This window comes from Eleutherodactylus coqui, chromosome 2 (assembly GCF_035609145.1).
Source record: "Eleutherodactylus coqui strain aEleCoq1 chromosome 2, aEleCoq1.hap1, whole genome shotgun sequence".
NCBI classification, from domain to species: Eukaryota; Metazoa; Chordata; class Amphibia; order Anura; family Eleutherodactylidae; genus Eleutherodactylus; species Eleutherodactylus coqui.
Genome location: NC_089838.1, coordinates 211,214,637 through 211,233,029, shown reverse-complemented (window position 1 = coordinate 211,233,029; position 18,393 = coordinate 211,214,637). Strand labels below are relative to the sequence as shown.

General features: G+C 41.4%; 1 protein-coding gene across 1 annotated transcript in view; it reads left to right on the top strand.

The window, feature by feature from the left end:
- Positions 1-18,393, top strand: part of LMAN1L (lectin, mannose binding 1 like) — a 74,056-nt gene that overhangs the window by 6,387 nt on the left and 49,276 nt on the right. The window contains exons 5-10 of the mRNA XM_066589950.1: positions 3,277-3,382; positions 3,927-4,050; positions 6,097-6,152; positions 10,191-10,308; positions 11,628-11,815; positions 16,419-16,486. Coding sequence (XP_066446047.1) covers positions 3,277-3,382; positions 3,927-4,050; positions 6,097-6,152; positions 10,191-10,308; positions 11,628-11,815; positions 16,419-16,486 — 660 coding nt within the window. The remainder of the gene's footprint in view (positions 1-3,276; positions 3,383-3,926; positions 4,051-6,096; positions 6,153-10,190; positions 10,309-11,627; positions 11,816-16,418; positions 16,487-18,393) is intronic.

Sequence of the window (18,393 nt, the reverse complement as noted above, 5' to 3'; positions counted from 1 at the left end):
GCGATAAGTCCCCTTCCACACAGGCAATTTTGTCGCAATGCGGCAGTGCTACAAATCACATATATATAAAGCCCAAGTTTTCCTTTAGGTTCTTTCACACGAGCGATGTTTTGTAGCCTGCTACATTGCGAGACTACAAATTTGTGGCATGTTCTATACGGCCGCAATTTGCGATATTTTGTAGCTCATGTTTCCCTATGGACCCTTCCTTTGTGTTGAATCGTATCGCATGAAAACGCGGTTTTCAGGCGGTGCAATACAACTTTGACAGTAGGAAATCTTGATGAACCAATCACAGCCATTCAATAAATGGCTGTGATTGGTTCAAAAAGCGCTGGAGCTGATTGGCTGAGCACCACGGCATTCAGCCAATCAAAGGCAGTGCTTACTGCAGGCGGTGATTTTCCAATCCCTAACCAAAAGAGATGCTTTAAAACAACTGCCGGGAAGAAGAAGCGCCAGAGCTGACAGCACTTCTTAGGTGATGTATGCGTTTTTTAATATTTTTTTTTATGCAGCCACGGTGCAATTGTCGGTGTAGGGCTTATATTTCAAGCCCCTACTCCCCCACCCCCCTAAAAAAATATCCTTGCACATGGTGCTATAAAGTTGTGCGACTTTGTATCGACACAAAATAGCAATATCGTTGTGGGTGAAATGGCAGCCAGGGGGCCTTCTGAAAGGCCTCAGGGCTGTCTTGGTAGTATGCCTATCAAACAATCCCTATGGGGTGGCCTAATAGACTGCCTGTCAGATTGCAGTATGATGTAATGCTGTGGTATTACATCATACTGCAGGAGCGATCAAAGCATTGCAAGTTGTGGTCTACTAGAAGAACTAAAAGAAAATGTAAAAATGAGAACAATAAAGTTTTACTAATTATTAAAAAAGTAAGAAAAGTAAGAAAAAAAACAACAAAAACCTTTTCCCATATTTACAATAAAAGAATCAAATAATAAAACAAAAATACATATTTGGTGTCACTGCGTCCGTAAAAGTCTGATCTATCAAAATAAAACATTATTTACCCCACACGGTGAACGTCATCTGAAAAAAAAATGCCAGAAGTACGCTTTTTTAGTCACCCTGTCTACAAGAAAAAATTTAATAAAAAGCGATTAAAAAGTCATTTTTTTCCATTTCTCTCCACTTACAATTTTTTAAACGTTTTTCAGTACATTATATAAGACATTAAATATTACCACTGAAAACTACAACTTGTTCCCCCAAAAAACAAGCCCTCATACAGTTCGATCGATGGATAAATAAAGGAGTTACGATTTTTTAAAAAGGGGGAGGAAAAACAAAGATAGAAAACAACAAAAAAAGCTTGGCCACCAAGGGGTTAAATAACATTCTTGCTACCTGCTATCACCTCTATAGGAAGCTTATCAAACACTATTGATACATTGAATTTCATGTTAAAACAGTTTGCAGAAAACACCTAAACTTTCTATGGTCTAGACCAGTGGTCCCCAACCTTTTTGGCACCAGGGACCGGCTTCAAGCAAGACCATTTTTACAAGGCCCGGCAGGGTGGGGCGGGACATGGGCGGGGCTTTGGTTATATGGGACGGGGTTATGAAGGGGGTTGGAGTTTAGTGCATACTTATTTAATTATGACATTTAGAATGTCCTGGCAATACACACATAGGGCAGTATAATATACCCCCCCCCCCGCCTGGCAGCACACACACAGGGCAGTATATAATCTATTTCCCCTGCCCCCTCCCCCAGCACACACATAGGGCAGCATATAATTTATCCCCCCCCCCCAGCACACACATAGGGCAGCATATAATTTATCTCCCCCCCTCCCAGCACACACATAGGGCAGGATATAATTTATCCCCCCCCCCAGCACACACATAGGGCAGCTTATAATTTATCTCCCCCCCCAAGCACACGCATAGGGCAGCATATAATTTATCCCCCCCTCAGTAATTGGCAGCCCCCCGAGTAGTAAGCAGCCCCCTCAGTAATAAGCAGCCCCCCAGTAGTAATCAGCCCCTCCCCAGTAGTAATCAGCCCCTCCCCAGTAGTAATCAGCCCCTCCCCAGTAGTAAACAGCCCCCTCCCTAGTAGTAAGCAGCCCCCTCCCCAGTAGTAAGCAGCCCCCTCCCCAGTAGTAAGCAGCCCCCTCCCCAGTAGTAAGCAGCCCCCTCCCCCAGTAGTAAGCAGCCCCCTCCCCCAGTAGTAAGCAGCCCCCTCCCCCAGTAATAGGCAGCCCCCCTCCATTAATAACCAGCCCTCTGCCCACCCCAGTAATAGGCAGCCCCCCCTTCCCCCACCCCAGTAATAGGCAGCCACCACCCCTCAGAAATAAACAGCCCCCCCTGGTAATAAGTACCCCTCCTTCCCAACCCATATACTTACCTCCTCCCTGCTGTCAGCGCCGCTCCCTCTCTGCTTGCCCTGAGCCCGGCGCACACTGTAGTCAGTGTGTAGCCCGGCACGCTTCCTCCCCGAGTCCTCTCCTGCGGAACTAATGAGCAGGGGACTCAGGGAGGAGGATCCTGGCTGCACACTGACGTCAGTGTGCGCCGGGATCAGGGGCAACAGCGCGATTACCAGCGGCACCCCAGCTGGTAATCGCTTCAGTGGTGAGCGGCGTCGGCACACCGCGGGCCACATAACATGAGGCAGCGGGCCGGATTCAGCCCGCGGGCCTTGTGTTTAGAACAAAAGTTCCCGGCGGTGCCGTGGACCGGCGCTGAACACCTAACGGCCCGGCCCTGGTTCGCAGACCGGTGGTTGGGGACCCCTGGTCTAGACTACATGAGAGAAACTGACCTTTGACTGCTATTAAGAGTTTTTTAAGAACGTTATCAACCCAGAATATTAGGATGGGATTTCACTATACCTTTAGCTATGTAACACCGATTGCAGGCAAATTCTGCAACTCTAACTAGATGAGTTCACAAGTCACATCATTTTATCCTGCTCCAATTGAAGAAACTTAGGAGAAAGTTGCTCAGCAGTTGTGTGACAACTGATTATTTTACAATCCACTTCTATTAGATACAACATTTTCACAACCTTTGAATTTCTTCCTTTTGCTAAAGTGGTAAAAGTCACATCAGTAGTTTGAAAAGTTCATGTAATAATTGCATGTTTGCAATGTACCCTAGCCTCAGAATCCACCTTAAAATGTTTATATTTTTATTTCATTTTTTTCAAGCAAGATTTCACAACTGTTCTTTTTGATTGATAGCATTTCCTGTACCGTGTATGCTGTGCTTAGTATCCAGGGGGTTATGATCATTTGTTTTTTAGGGATGGCTCAAGTCAGTCATTAGGCTCCTGTGTGGAAAATTTCAGGAACACAATCCGCCCATTCAGAGTAAAGATAACCTATTATAAAAGAACACTACGAGTAAGTGTACCAGACAACAGATTTATAAATTAGAATTAGACCCGAGTCATAGATTCTGAACATTTCTCAGAAGTAGATGTATTGGTGTAACCAATGCAGTGGTTTTCTGTTAGGTAACTGACTAATAAAAATTAGTTGGTGGTTTGCTCAAACTCAAACCAGACCGCTTGGCTTTATAGTTGTTCATGATGTACAGTAATTATTGCTTTCATATCCTGCCACCTAGTGGTGACTGAGTTAAATGGCTATACTTTATATCCACTATAAGAAAGAATAAGAAAATTATAATGAGACAATATTGTAATGTTGCTTTGTGACTGTGTTAATATCATAAGTGTGTTAGTAGATCTCAGACATAATCATATCATTCTAACTCCTCTTCTGTCCTCTAGTTATAGAAAGCTATATAATGTGTTAGGTACATAGTGTATGACTTGCATGTTTGTTAAATGAATAATAGTTACAAGGCATGCTCTAGGTATAAGTCATTGATAACTGATAATTCGGCCGCGGTTCCTACTCAGTATCAGCTTGTTTGTTGTTTGCTCAGGTCTATGTACAAATCGGGTTTTCGCCCGGTGACCGTGCGTACGAGTTGTGTGCTGAGGTGCCCAATATGGTGATCCCATCCACCGGATACTTCGGAATCTCCGCAGCTACATCAGCACTAGCAGGTGACTTCTGAATCTACATATACTGAGATAGTTTTATGTTTATAGTCATGTTTGTAGGTTTTTAGCTAATCAATAAAACTAAGAATTATATAGTAAAGGGTTTATAATAATGTGAAAACAAATTTGAAAACTTTTAGATGTCCACAGGGATGAGCGGGTGACAAGGCAGGGTGGCATCATGGGCAATGTCCCTGTCAAGAAAGTTACCCTGCCCCAGTCTTTGTACCCAGCAGTGGCTGTTTAAATCTGGTTATAGAACTTGTAGTGCGGCATTGTGGGGGTGTAAAATGGCAGCACGGTGATTCAGCGGTTAGCACAATTGCCTTGCAGTGCTGGGGTCCTAGCTCAAAATCCGACTAAAGACGACATCTGCATGGAGTTTGTATGTTCTCCCCGTGTTTGTGTGAGTTTCCTTACACACACTAAAAACATAGGTAAATTTAAAAATTGTGAGCCCCAATGAGGACAGATCCCATAATATCAAGTGATGTATATTGTATATAACCTGTTTCCCTGAAAATAAGCCGTAGCATGATTTTTCAGGATTTTTGAGGACACAGAATGATTTTTCAGGGTTTTTGAGGATGCTTGAAATATAAGCCCTACTCCACAATTGAGCCCTATTTACAGTTAAAAAAAGACAATGTTAATAGTATCCGGGCAGCTCTGCATGTAAAAAAGTTAAATCCTTTAGAGCAAAAATTAATATAACACCCTGTCTTATTTTCAGGGAAACAGGGTATGTACTATACGACTTTAGGCACGCAAGGTTTGGCCCATGGGGACAGTTGAATGTTCCAATGGGCCCATGCTAGGAGTGGTCCCCCAGCTCCCCATAAGTACATTAGCTACATTATATGCAGATAGGATGCACACAGCATGTCGGTTAGCCATACTGGTATGTCCATATAATAAACTGGGTAGTTTATCTGTTTATATAGACGCATAAGCTAACTGAGATGACATCTAGGCAAAGTTGCAATTGGGGTATATTCCCTCTTCCTGAGCCCCGCCTTCCCAACTGCCCTATAGGGGCCCCCATTATCATAGCGAACTAAAACTCTCTGTATACCTGGACAACAGCTGGGTGTTGTAGTTTTCTCCACAGATTGCATTCTACAAGGAGGTATGTAAAGGGTAAGGTCGCATGAAAACTATGCTGATATGCAGTTTTCCTGCAAGTCAGCACAGCTTCCAAATTGACATGGTTTTGTAGGTAAATCTGCTGTTCACCTTCAAAACTGTACGACCGTTAAAAATCAATTTTAGAAGTTTAATTTTGCAATAAAACTACATGTCTGCATATTTGCTACGCTATGGCCATTGCAGGATATGCATGAATGCCACCTCTAGGATCTGCACCTATCAGGTGAACAAGCAATTCCTCCCCAGCGCATTCTCCGTATATTTCAGTGGAGACAGTGGGTCTCAGAAGGAATTATAAGGTAGCCCTAGGCATGCCAGTCTGACACTGACCAAAGGTTACTAAAGTGCCAGACACTATGTAGGAATGCAGGAGCTGCATTTTGAGAAGCAGTAATAATCATCCTTTTCTTATAATGAGATGGTTATTAATATATTACATCATATTGATATACAGAGATTACCGCTAAATTATAGTGTTAAGTTTATCACTGTAAATTGATGGACATTGTACTGTATTCTAATAGGCACTGTAAAGACATTGGAGAAGTGTTCGAAGATTCCCATTAGTTTAAAGAAAATACACTGATAAATCATCTGTTTTGTTTGACACACAAAAATTTATAAAGAAGCCTCTTACGGTTACTTATTCGGTAGCTTTGTATATGTGCTACTAGGTGGCGCTGTTCTTCTGAAAGTGATGTATAATTTGTACACTAGACAGGGAGGCCTCACTGAATATTTACCCTATAAGGACTGATATCTTGTTTGGGATTAAGGTTAGTTTGTAGAAGGACATTTTATCCAGTATCATGTAATCCTGTTGGAAGCATGCTAGATGTTCATTATTTTCTGAGCTCAGACCTGCATTTACATGGAACGATGCTTCCTTATATCTTACAGATGACCATGATGTTCTCTCTTTTATGGTGTACAGTCTAAGCACAACCTGGGAAGAGGTAGCATAACATTTTTCCATATATTATTCATTTATTTAATCCTATTGGCTTTTGCTGAACCTGTCAAGGGCTGGGATATATTAGACAGCAAGTCAACAGTCAGTTCTTGAAGTTGATATGTTGGAAGCAGAAAGAATGGGCCAGTGTAAGGCCGCTCTCACACGAGTGTCTGTTAAAACGCCACGTTTTAACACATTGTGGTACACTGTTTTCACACACTACTGCGTTTTAGCGCTTTTTGCAAATAAGGAAGATGGAACAATACCTCTGCAGCGCCACCTATTGGATGGACCTATTGGAAGGAATGCTGCCATCCAATAGGCGGCGCTGCAGAGGTATTGTTCCATCTTTCTTATTTGCATATACTACCCAGAGGAGGATGCATGGCCTTGTAAGTCTCCTCACTCACCTCCTAGGTGTCTTCACACCCCTTCTGGGTTATCTCCTTAAGTAGAGACGACACCCTTCTGACCCATTGGCGCTTTTTAACGCACACCATCATTACAATGGCTGATGAGGTGCGTTCAAACACTAAAATGCACTAAAATAGAGCAGACAGCGCTCAAAAATCGCTGCATTCGAATACTAGTGTGCGAAGCCCCATTGAAATCATTGAAACGCCGCACTTGACGCTGTAAAAAGCGTTGTGTGTGAGAGTGGCCTAAGGATTTGCGCAACTTGCCAAGGGCCAAATTATAATGGTGAGACAACTGAGTCAGCATCTCAAAATGGCAGATCTTGGGGGATATTCCCGGTAAGTAGTGATCAGGGACTAGCTGGCAAATTTTAGCCTGGGGGACAAGCACACAGCACTGGCTCATGAGCAGCAGCCTATACAGCATCAAAACAAACCTCAGTACATTAATACGGCACTAGAACCAAGCTCATAATATAAATCCAATACCCGAACCAAGCTGAGTGCATAAATAAAGCCTCAAAAACAAACACAGTACAGTAAACAATTGCAGAGTGAGCTTAACCGCTGGCATATAATATATTTGTGTAATATGTATATTTGTACCATGTGAAACTACAACTTGCAGTATAACGTTAACAATGGTAAGGGTATGCTGGGAGTTGTGTTTTTCATGTACAAAAATATTACAACCCATCACTCTGGTGTTCTCTGATTGGCACCAGTTTCTTTTCTCATTTAACGACACTTACTTGGCCCGACTTAACTTTAAAGAATTTGGCTTCTAGATGTCTTCTGCTCCTTGCTTTTGTAGCACTTCTCCTCACTGTGCCCTTAAAAAACAAAGTGTAACATATGGTTTCCCATAAATAAAAGTATGCCCCATTCTGTCAGCCAGGCTCACACGGGCATATGCTTGATGAATGATATGGAATGTATTGGTCCATGGCTTTGTTACATAGACATACCATATTTTTCGGCGTATAAGACGACCCCCAACTTTTCCTCATTAAAATGCATTGAAACGCCATTAATGCGTTCAAATGCATTTCAATGGGGAAACTAACCACCTGTCGTCTTATACGCCAGACTAACTGCCTGTAGAAAAAAAAACAAAACAATACTCCCCTCCCACGGGGTTCTGCGATGATCTGCGCCACTGCTGCAAGCTGTCGCTCCCTCCTCCACGCCGACAGAGCATTGCTTTCTGAATGCGGGGCTTGAATGCCCCGCCTCCAGAAGGCTAATGCTCTGATTCGCTAACTCAGCGCGGCATCAGCCAATGTCATTGAATGGCTGTGATTGGTTAACCCAGCGCTGGCTTTCATTGGCTGACGCCGCGCTAAATTAGCCAATCAGAGCATTAGCTTTCTGGAGGTGGGGCATTCAAGCCAGAAAGCAATGCTCTGTCAGCGTGGAGGAGGGAGCGACAGCCTGCAGCAGCGCCGCAGATCATCACAGAATGCCGCGGGAGGTGAGTATTGATTTTTTTTTTTCCTACAGGTAGTTACTCTGGCGTATAAGATGACCCCCGACTTTTGAGAAGATTTTCTTGGGTTAAAAAGTTGTCTTATACGCCAGAAAATACGGTATTCTCTTTAATGCCTCTGATTAAAGAGAATATACTTGGAGAAAAAAGAGTTTATAAAAGGGCTGCAGAAATGCGGTAGCAATTTGGTGTCCGGGGTTATCCTGATCATGTTCTATGACAAGCTATTCCAAAGGGCTTCACATAAGGATAGGACAACTGCAGGGCAGGCACAATCACCATATACCCTAGTATCATGCAGAAAGCCAGGTTGCAATATAGAGGAGCTAAATGTTCAGTGCAGGCGTACAAAAATATTACAAACCATCACTCTGGCTATTAAACACAGAAAGAGAATAAACATTTATATTGAAGTTACTCACAGGTCTTCTCTGATTGGTGCCCGTTTCTTTTCTTTTTCTCATTGGACGACACTTACTTGGCCCGACTTAACTTTGCAGAATGTGGCTTCCAGATGTCTTCTGCTCCTTGTTTTTGTAGCACTTCTCCTCACTGTGCCCTTTAAAAAAAGTTTCAAATATGGTTTACCATAAATAAAAGTATGCCCCATGCTGTCAGCCAGGCTCACACGGGCATATGCATACCGCGTGTTACGCAAGCTCTGTACGCCCGTGTGATATTCGGTAACTCACAGGCAATCGATTACATTGCCTTATGCAGTTTCAGTCACCTTATATAACTCATGAGGAATAGAGGAATAAAGCACTTCAACATCAATACAAGTGAGGATAGGACAACTGCAGGGCAGGCTCAATCACCACATACCCTAGTAGCATTCAGAAAGCCAGATTGCAATATGGAGGAGCTAAATGTTCAGTGCAGACTAATGTGCAGTCAGTCAACCCAACTTAAACCTGCAGTTTATCAGGTGGTGCGTATTTGGCTTCTGTTTCTGTGTGTTATGTCTTTGTACATTTTTTCTCTCACCTCTGTGATTTCAGTTTCACCTCCTGTCAGAAATAGACTACATGAGGGTGGCATGAGGGCTGTTGGTTCTGTGGAGGCATATCCTTATAGGGTCTCACAAACTTCCGCATGATAGCCAATGGTACCCTGACTTCTTGTAGGTACCGGAGTTAAATCTTCAGAGGCATTGTCAGACCTTACACTTGTGCAGTGGGCCCTGGATTCTACCTGATGCAGGGCAATGACAATCCTCATGTGGCCAGAATGTGTAGGCAGTTACTTGATGACAAAGACATTGATGCCATTGACCTACACCCGTGTTCTCCAGACCTAAATCTAATTGATCACCTCAGTTACATTCTGTATAATTCATACATTCAATGCCGTCAAGTAGCGCCACAAAATATCCAAGTGCTTTCTGATACCCTGATCCAAGTCTGGGCGGAGATGCCCAGGACACCATCCGCTGTCTCACTAGGCGCGTGTGCAGACGTTCTCAGGAGTGCATACAGGCATGTGTGGTCATACACACTATTGCGTCACATCATGGGTTGCTGTGAAATTCGCGCAAATTGATCTTCTGGGTGATTTTGAATCTAGCCCTCATTTGCTTGGTGACTTCGGTTTGCATAGGTTATTTTGTTCTCAACAAATTACACACGTTATATCATTAAAGCTTTTCAATTTGAATCTTTCATTTGTTGGGCTCCAATGTGCAATTTAATTATTCCCTTAATTTTTGGGAACAGTTTATTAAACATGTCAACACTATGGGTGGTGATGTCACAGTGGTGACAACATCACTGCCTCAACAACATCCCAAATTGGTATCATCCTCAGGTTAAGAAGTTTTAATGAGTGATGTCAGTGATATTACCTGATGTGTCCCCTTTAAGGTCCCAGATAACTTGGAGGGACCTATGATGCTCAGAGTTTGGATCAGTAACACCACAGTCAAGCAAAGACACACACCGTCTTATGGACACAAAAATGCGCCCGCAATACATTTGTCTGAAACCAGGCTTGGGTAAAGAAAATTTGAGCTATCCATACTAATATGAATACGTTCTGTTCTGGAGATGTGTTGGTTTGTCTGAACTTCTGCATTATTGGATCGATTGCTGTTTCATGTAATTGGAATGTATAAACTTCATGTTTTACATGAAAGTCTCCAAGAGCTCAGATCCCAAAGGATGAGAAGGAGAGGTTTGAGAAAGAATATGAGGAATTTCAGAAGGAACTGGAAAAGAATATGCAAGACTTCCAGAAGAAAAATTCTGTACAAGGTTTGAATCTTAATAATCTCCCTTGCCATGTCATATTTTCTCAATTCTTATATACAGAAAGGGTCATGTACCAAACTGAAGGTAATCTGCAGTACACTTCTAACAAATTGCCAATTGTTTCATCAATGTCTCACAAGTTGAACTAGATTGGAGACTGTATCATCGGCTTATCCGGAAATCAGTAGTGCAAGAGAGCATAGGAAACTTTGTAGCATATCTTATTACAGAAAAATGTCTCTTTCTCCACTTATAAGGTACTGTTCTCTTCCCCCTAACTCCTTCACTGATTACTCACTGTCAAGTACCACTAAAATCCATCTCTAGATGGATCAGCTCACTGAGAGATCGGGTTACTGATGCTGTCCATAAAAGTCTTTGCAGAGGAGTTGCAAAGTGACACATACTCTGTAGCTTTCTAGTAAGTGTTTTACTATCTCACCCCGATGCTGGCTTCATAGCTACAGTGTTCAGTACTGCTGTATAATCTCCTTCGTGCTGCAAGTTGTAAGTTTGCATATTTTGGTGAAAATATTAACTAATACCTCAAATTCTAGTTATTTTTGCAAGCAGAAGTGTGGCTTTTATAATATTGGTGGAGCTCAGGGTGTCTCTACTTTCTGTGGTTCACTTATAAGGTGAAGGCAGCCGACCTGATCTAATACGTTGGCGCTATACTACTACTAATAATAATAATTATTATTATATTAATAGTATGGGCATCACTAACAGACTGCATGTCTGCATGGCGGCGCACTATACCTATATGTGTGACTGGCACCTATACAAGCCTTATCTATGTCTAAGTATAATTTTAAGCAGTCCTACAATATATGCTAGGTTTGTGAGTGGCTGTTCATCAGTACTTTGCACCTGCGCATACTAGTCTATACATCATTTTACCTGTTCTGCATGCCACTGGGATACTGGTGTTTATACCCGCCCTTATATCTCTATATCAGTATATCAGTAAGTATGGCCACCTTCTGTAATTTTAGTTTAGACACTTGAATTACACTCTGATGTGCAGATCATATGATGTAATGTATGGTTATTGGTTTATATGATGTATAGACTTATTTTGAGCACTGCTACTAAAACTTAGTTTGGCTTTCTGTTGTACTCTGCAGTCACTGGAGCTGTATGGAAACGTTGTGGTTTGTAAGTTGTGGTGATCTTCTATTAGGAGGATTCTTTTCCACCTGACTACTGTATATCTTTGTATAAGAGGCTGTAGGAATACTGATTGTTATTTTATGTTTACTTCTGTTCTTTCCTTATCCATAAACTCATTCCTACATGTTGTTGCTGATGATGATCAGATGAGGATGAGTTTGAATCCAACAGTCAACGGGAACTAGAGATGATAATTTTTGGACAGACTCGGTTGCTGGAGGAAGTGAGAGTACTGAGAACCAGGCTGAATATGACTCTAGCGGAACAGGTCAGACACAAAAGCATTTTAAGCCGCTTGAAAGCCAATGAGACCACCACTGTAAGCCTTGAATATGTAAGTATAAAGCAGGGTTCAGCATACTACATATGCCTATAATCATTTTTGGATCTGAATCCTTAGGTAATTAGGCTGAGTGTCCACGGGCGGGACGGAATATCGTGAGCAATATTCCGCCACGGGACAGCACTAATGTCACCACGATTTTCCGCAAAGAACTTCTCTTAATGATAGGTTCATCGTGGAGAAGCGCGGGAATTCGCTGTGATTTTTAGACACGAGCGGAAAATTGTGAGCAATTTTCTGCTCATGTACATTGCGCTGCGCTTTCTATTGTTATCCTATGGAAAGTGTGTCATACATGCTCAGAGTGCGATTTATCACCGTAGATCACGCTATGACAAATCGCGCATGGACACACATATAGAACGTATATATACTTGCCAGGTAGACTCAGTACAACAACCGACTGCCAGCAAAGGAAAACTTTGCAACTATATCCAGATTATGAGCTGCCCCCTCCCATTCACTTACTCATTCATTCATTACTTAGATGCTGTGTCCTTAAACCGCTTATGATTTCAAGGATTAAAAGCTTAGAGAAAGGGTTTTCTGCTTTTGTTTCCTGTTTTTTTCAGCAGGATAAAATGTTTTTGTATGTGTTTGTATTAAAAATGAGACCTTCAACTCATCCAAAGGAATGTATCTGTGGAAAAAGTATTTCTACATAATTACACCCATAACAAATACATATAATATCCATGTACTGCACTCTGTGTATAAACGGTGCAAAACGTATGGGAAATATTAGGAGAAAATTGTTAACCTGCTTATTGAAAAAAATATTCTAAAGATGCTTAAGAATCTCAATATATATGGATTTACAGCTGTATTTTTTTTAAAATAATGTTCACTATGAGGTCAGTATTTTATCTGCTGTTAAAGGCCTCCACTCAGGTTTCTTTTGGGCTATTTTGTAAGCTGATCAACCGTTGACAGACATGAATCAAAATATAGGTGGTCCGTGTATCTTCAGTCACTGTGGGCTATACAATAAACATAGTATGGATCTTACATATGCAAACTTCCAAAACAAAGTGAAATAAATACAGTGGGATCATAACTAAGACGTTCCTAGAAGAACCCAATAAAGTTGGTGTGTATAGTCAATGGAGTATGGAGTTTAGGTTTCTTGAAACGATATCACATGAAAAAATATGTGGCATGACCTATCAAGAGTACATTGAAATGAATGGGCATGCATAAATGCCCATTTACACAGGACGAATGTCGGGCAAACGATGTCTGTCACTCGTCCTGGTGCTTCCTCGCTCCCATGCTGTCACACGGGAACTAGTATTGCTGGCTCGCTCACAGAGCAGCCAGTAGGGGGCCGGGCAGTGCAGGAGATTTTACTCCTCGCTCCCCCATCCCTCTCCATTGATTTAATATAGTGGCTGTTTACTACTGAAAGGCCACTATTTACACTGAGTAATAAGCTCATTGTTTATGCAGCATAAAAGATCAGCAATGAAGCTCACAAAAACACACCAGAGCAGCTGAAAAACGTGGGCATAAGCGGTTTTCAGTAAAGCAAACAACTTGCATATTCGTGCAACAGACATGTGCTTACCCCCTTGTGAACAAGCCCTTAAGTTTAAGAAATTTAACACATGGCCAGTGTAGTCAATTCATCAGTTGGCTTCACTAAGGCATGTGTAGTATTTGATATCACTAAGCTGTGTGATCATGACAATCCATATTTGATCTTAAAGTTGCTCCAGTAATCAGCTGTTCACCATGGGTCCAGCTGAAGAAGCTGTCGGGTATCAGCTGTTATGACTAGGTTAAAGGGGTTGTCCAACTGCAAACTATTGATGGATAGTAGCAGATTGGTGGGGATCTGCTGCCCAGGACCCCTGCTAATGAGCTGCTTTCTGGGTCGGTCTGCTTGCGCACTGAGCTGACGTCTGCAGGAAGCAGACAGCTCTGTTCCCACTGCAATGGCCAGGCTTGGTATTGCAGGCCAAGTTCCCATTAAAGTGAATGGTTGTAATACCAAGATTGGCCACTGCAGAGAGAACAGAGTTGTCTGTTTCCTGCAGAAATAATCTCAGTGCGTTAGTGCAGATGTCCCAGAAAGCAGACCGCTACCAATCCACTATCGATAGTCTACCCTGAAGCCAATAACCCCTTCCCACTCCCGGACGTACATTTACGTCCTGGAGCGTTGGGGTATGTATGCATGGAGGTCACGGGGTGACCTCTCTGCATACTGCACGGGCTTCAGCTGTTTACTACAGCTGTTTAATACCATTTGGACGATCTCGGCTATTAACCCTTTAAATGCCACTGTCACTTCCGACAGCGGCATTTAAAGCCCCCGAACGATGTTCGGGGGTCCCATACGTCCCCCTCCCCGTGGTGAGATCGGGGAAGCCGTGCAGGTGTCATGGCTGCCGGGGGCCTTCTGAAAGGTCCCAGGGTTGCCTTGAGAGACTGCCTATCCGCCTATCAAGCCATCCCCTTGGGGTGGCTTGATAGGCTGCCTGTCAGAATGCAGTATGACGTAATGCTATAGCATTACGTCATACTGCAGGAGCGATCAAAGCATCGCATATTGTAGTCCCCCAGGGGGACTTAAAAGTAAAGTGAAAAAAAATCAATAAAGTTTTTATATTTGCAAAAAAAAAAGGAATACAAGTTTAAATCACCCCCTTTTGCCATATCTGTAATTAAAAAATCTAAATCATAAAATAAAAATACATATTTGGTAACGCCACCTCCATAAAAGTCCGATCTATTACAGTAGCACATTATTTTTCCTGCACGGTGAACGTCGTCCAAAAAAAAAAAAAAAAGGAACGCCAGAAATGTACTTTCAGTCACCCTGTCTCCCAGAAAAAACGCAATAAAAAGCGATCAAAAAGTTGTATGTATTACGAATTAGTACTAACGTAAACTACAGGACATCCCACAAAAAATGAGCCCTCGCTGAACTACGTCGACAGAAAAATAAAAAGTTATTGTGCGCACAAGTTGATTGCAGAAAATAAATTAAAAAATGTAAATATCTTTGAAAAAAAAAAAAAAGAGTAGTATAGTAAAAAAAAACAAACAAAACAATACAACTTGGTATCGTAGTAATCGTACTGCCCCATAGAATAAAGTTATCATTTCGCTTTTGTTGCAGTTTGTGCGCTGTCGAAACAAGACGCACTGAAAGATGATGGAATGTCGTTTTTTTTTTTCATTTTACTTCACTTAGAATTTTTAAAAAGTTTTTCAGTACATTATATGGTACTTTAAATAGCACCATTAAAAACTACAACTCGTCCCGCAAAAAACAAGCCTTCATACAGCTACATGGATGGATAAATAAAGGAGTTATGATTTTTTTTAAAGGGGGGGGGGGAACGAAAATGGAAAAAAAAAAGGCCTGCGTCATTAAGGGGTTAATAGTTTACAACTAGACATCCCCTTTCAGCTCTGGCTGGCTATCGACATGCAGCCTCTACAGGGGAAATAGATAGTTGTCCAAGTAAAACACGGGCAGGCTGTGACTGCAGTGGCTGTTTACTGTATTCCATAGAGGAGTGTCTCTATCTTCAATATCGAGCTGCAAAAATTCTAAAGCTGTAAGTCTGAGCATTTATTGTGCAAGGCTGCTCAGGTTTATTTAGGTGTCAATACCTCCAGCAGCACTCATTTAGTTGTCATAAACATTGTCGCGTTACGTAATAAGCCTTCTTAGCCTACAGAAAAAGATCATAACTGCGTGGTCTATTAAAATAAATTAACCGCTAATTAAGGGGAACATAAACATTTTTTAACCATTTTGATTTGTACAGATGGGAAACTACGAAAAAACAAAAGCTTGCACCTAGTTTGTATGATTAGACTTTTCATGTTTCACTTTACCCCCGTTTACCTTTCTTCCTGTCAAATGGACAAATACCTACGCAAGCTACACAGGACCTATTACTCTACAAAGTAATAGGTTCTATGAAAATACAGAATAGCTAGCACCTATAAAAGAGCACAAAGTATAGAAAACCAACATTTATTTGTATTAGTAAGACGTAGAAAAGCACTAGGTATGCATACTAACAAGTATAGTAGATGTACAATCTAACACCTATATAGAAGACACTAACTGTCCCAATAAACAAGTGTACAAAATAACATGGAAAAGGAACAATTGCATACCTATAAGCCTGAAAAAGTATACAGACCAGGAGGATGGCACAACTCCCTAAATGTTCATTTTGCTAGATGCTTCATTTGGGGACAATATCAAGACAAAATTAAGACATTTAAGTACTTTGTAGCCAATAGAAGCTATAATAAGACACCAAAACAACAGCATCCATTTAATATGGCATAGAGAGCATCACATCCGGACTGTGATAACATGGGACAATGCAAAAAGAAGAAAATGAGGCATGTGCAATCCATATTGCTTGGGTGCCTGCATAATGCATATCCACCACTCCGTATCAGAGCTAAGTCCAGGCACATATGCAATGAGTACAAAAAATAACAGGACAACCCTGAGCATTTTAGTTTATGGTGGCAAATAGACACTGCTGTAACATGTAAAATATATTTGCAGCTGCTCTTTGTATGTACTATACTATTCCTCTCACTTGTCTCAAAGGTGCACCGTAGTCTTGAAAGTATCACAAATGGCATGCCAGATCTTCTGTCCAAGATAAAGGAACTCAAGTGAGTAAAGGCCCATTTACACACACAGATATTTTTCAAAAAATTTAAAGATTAGCGGTCATTTTGCATAAAGTACTAATAGGCACTAATTGCTATTGGTACTTTACTAGCTTGCAAATAATATTCTGGGAGCTGTCAGAGAACTCAACAGGAGATCTGAGCTCTGTAATTAGCTCCATTGTTCAGCCACGGGCTCCCTGTGGAGAATTCAGCACCATGGACAGCAGACACAGCCTGCAGTCCTGCTTATCAGCTGTTATGCTGAAGAACAGTTTTCAAGCAGTTCGGTGAAACAGTGAATGGTGGGCATATTTAGACACAACAATATCGCTCAAAAGACGGCTTCTGAGCGAATTTTGTGTGATAATCGTTGTCTAAATGGACCTTAATGTCCTACTTCTTGAGTGAAAGTAGAAGCACATGCAGGTTAGACACTTTTTCGGAGCCCATGGCTTGCATAAGACAATGATTGCAGAGGAATGAAGGTGGATTTAAATAGTCAAATGCATGCAAGTATCACCACCGCTTTGTAATGTAGATTGTAAATGTAGATTTTAAGCGTTCCAGAAAGCATTAACATTTTTTGAATGGAGGCTGAGTTGATTCTTTTTGGGCTACATTGTAATTGACTTAACAATTATATCTTCTGACTGACTCTAGGGTCATCAGTGAAATATGTTCATGCTGTTAACTTATCATTTGGGTTGTTGGGTTTGCTGGACACCATTATGTTTTTCTTCTGCGTGCTGCATATATTGGTACTTATTGTAGTTATTTACAATGCAACCCTATCATATGGGGCTGGCTTCTGGCTGGCTTTTGCTGGCAGCATAGTATCCTATACTTTATTTAGAGAACAACACAATCTGTATAACTGTAGAAGCCCAATTACATATGAAAATGTAATCTACTTGGGTTCATTAAGCCCTAAGAAAAACGTTGTTACTCTTTTAATAATGCTTTGGTGGCAAAATCTGTGTAATGTGTTTTGACATAGTAATGTTTGGGTCACTGACTTTTCCCCCTGGTGTTGTCTTGGCACACACTAGATTGCCCTTTGCATATATCTGGACATTATTTGACCCACAGGCTTCAATGACTCCTAGATGTGTGCAATCAGATCTATGACTTATTTTCTAAATCTAGTTCTTACTAATGAATCTACACATCAGGGCTAGGGGGAGAATAACAATTTAATTGATAAATGACTTTCAGTGCTGACCTTGTAGAACATTATAGTTCTAAAGTTCTTTTTGCAATTGAATGCTGCTTTAGAACCTTAGTGTTAGCACTGCTGCCCTGCAGTGTTGAGGTTCCGGGTTCAAATCCCCATCAAGGTCACATGAGCTCTTCTCATGTGTTTGCTATGTAAATGTCAGCACTGCTCGGCTGTGTGTTAGCTAAAGCCAAGTGTTTGTATAAGACTAACAGACCACTGAAACCATCAGTGAGTAACCATCTAAATAAAATAACACACAAAAGTGAATTTGGATGTATAGGTGAAATCTGTAGTGGCCAAAATGCACAGAGAGCTCTGTCATGTGGTCTTGGACAGTCCATTCCACCAGCATTCATGAGACAGTGTCAGAGACCTGCAGGGGTCCCAATTTTAGAAAGGAAATCAGTATGAGGTTGGTGAATAAACATCTAGAGGTCTTTTTCAATATCTGAATGTAGTTGAGAAAAACATTAGATATTGGAACAACCCCTTTTAGTACAACACATAAGTCAGTAGCTTGTAGAACTACCTTGGCATCAATAACTTAAGATAATCATTTGCTGTGTGACATTATCAATCTCTCACATTGTTTTAGGGGAATTATGGACAATTCTTCTTTACAGTGTTGCTTCTGTTCATTGAAGTTTGTGGGCATTCCTTTATCTACAGCTCTCTTAATCAAACCTGT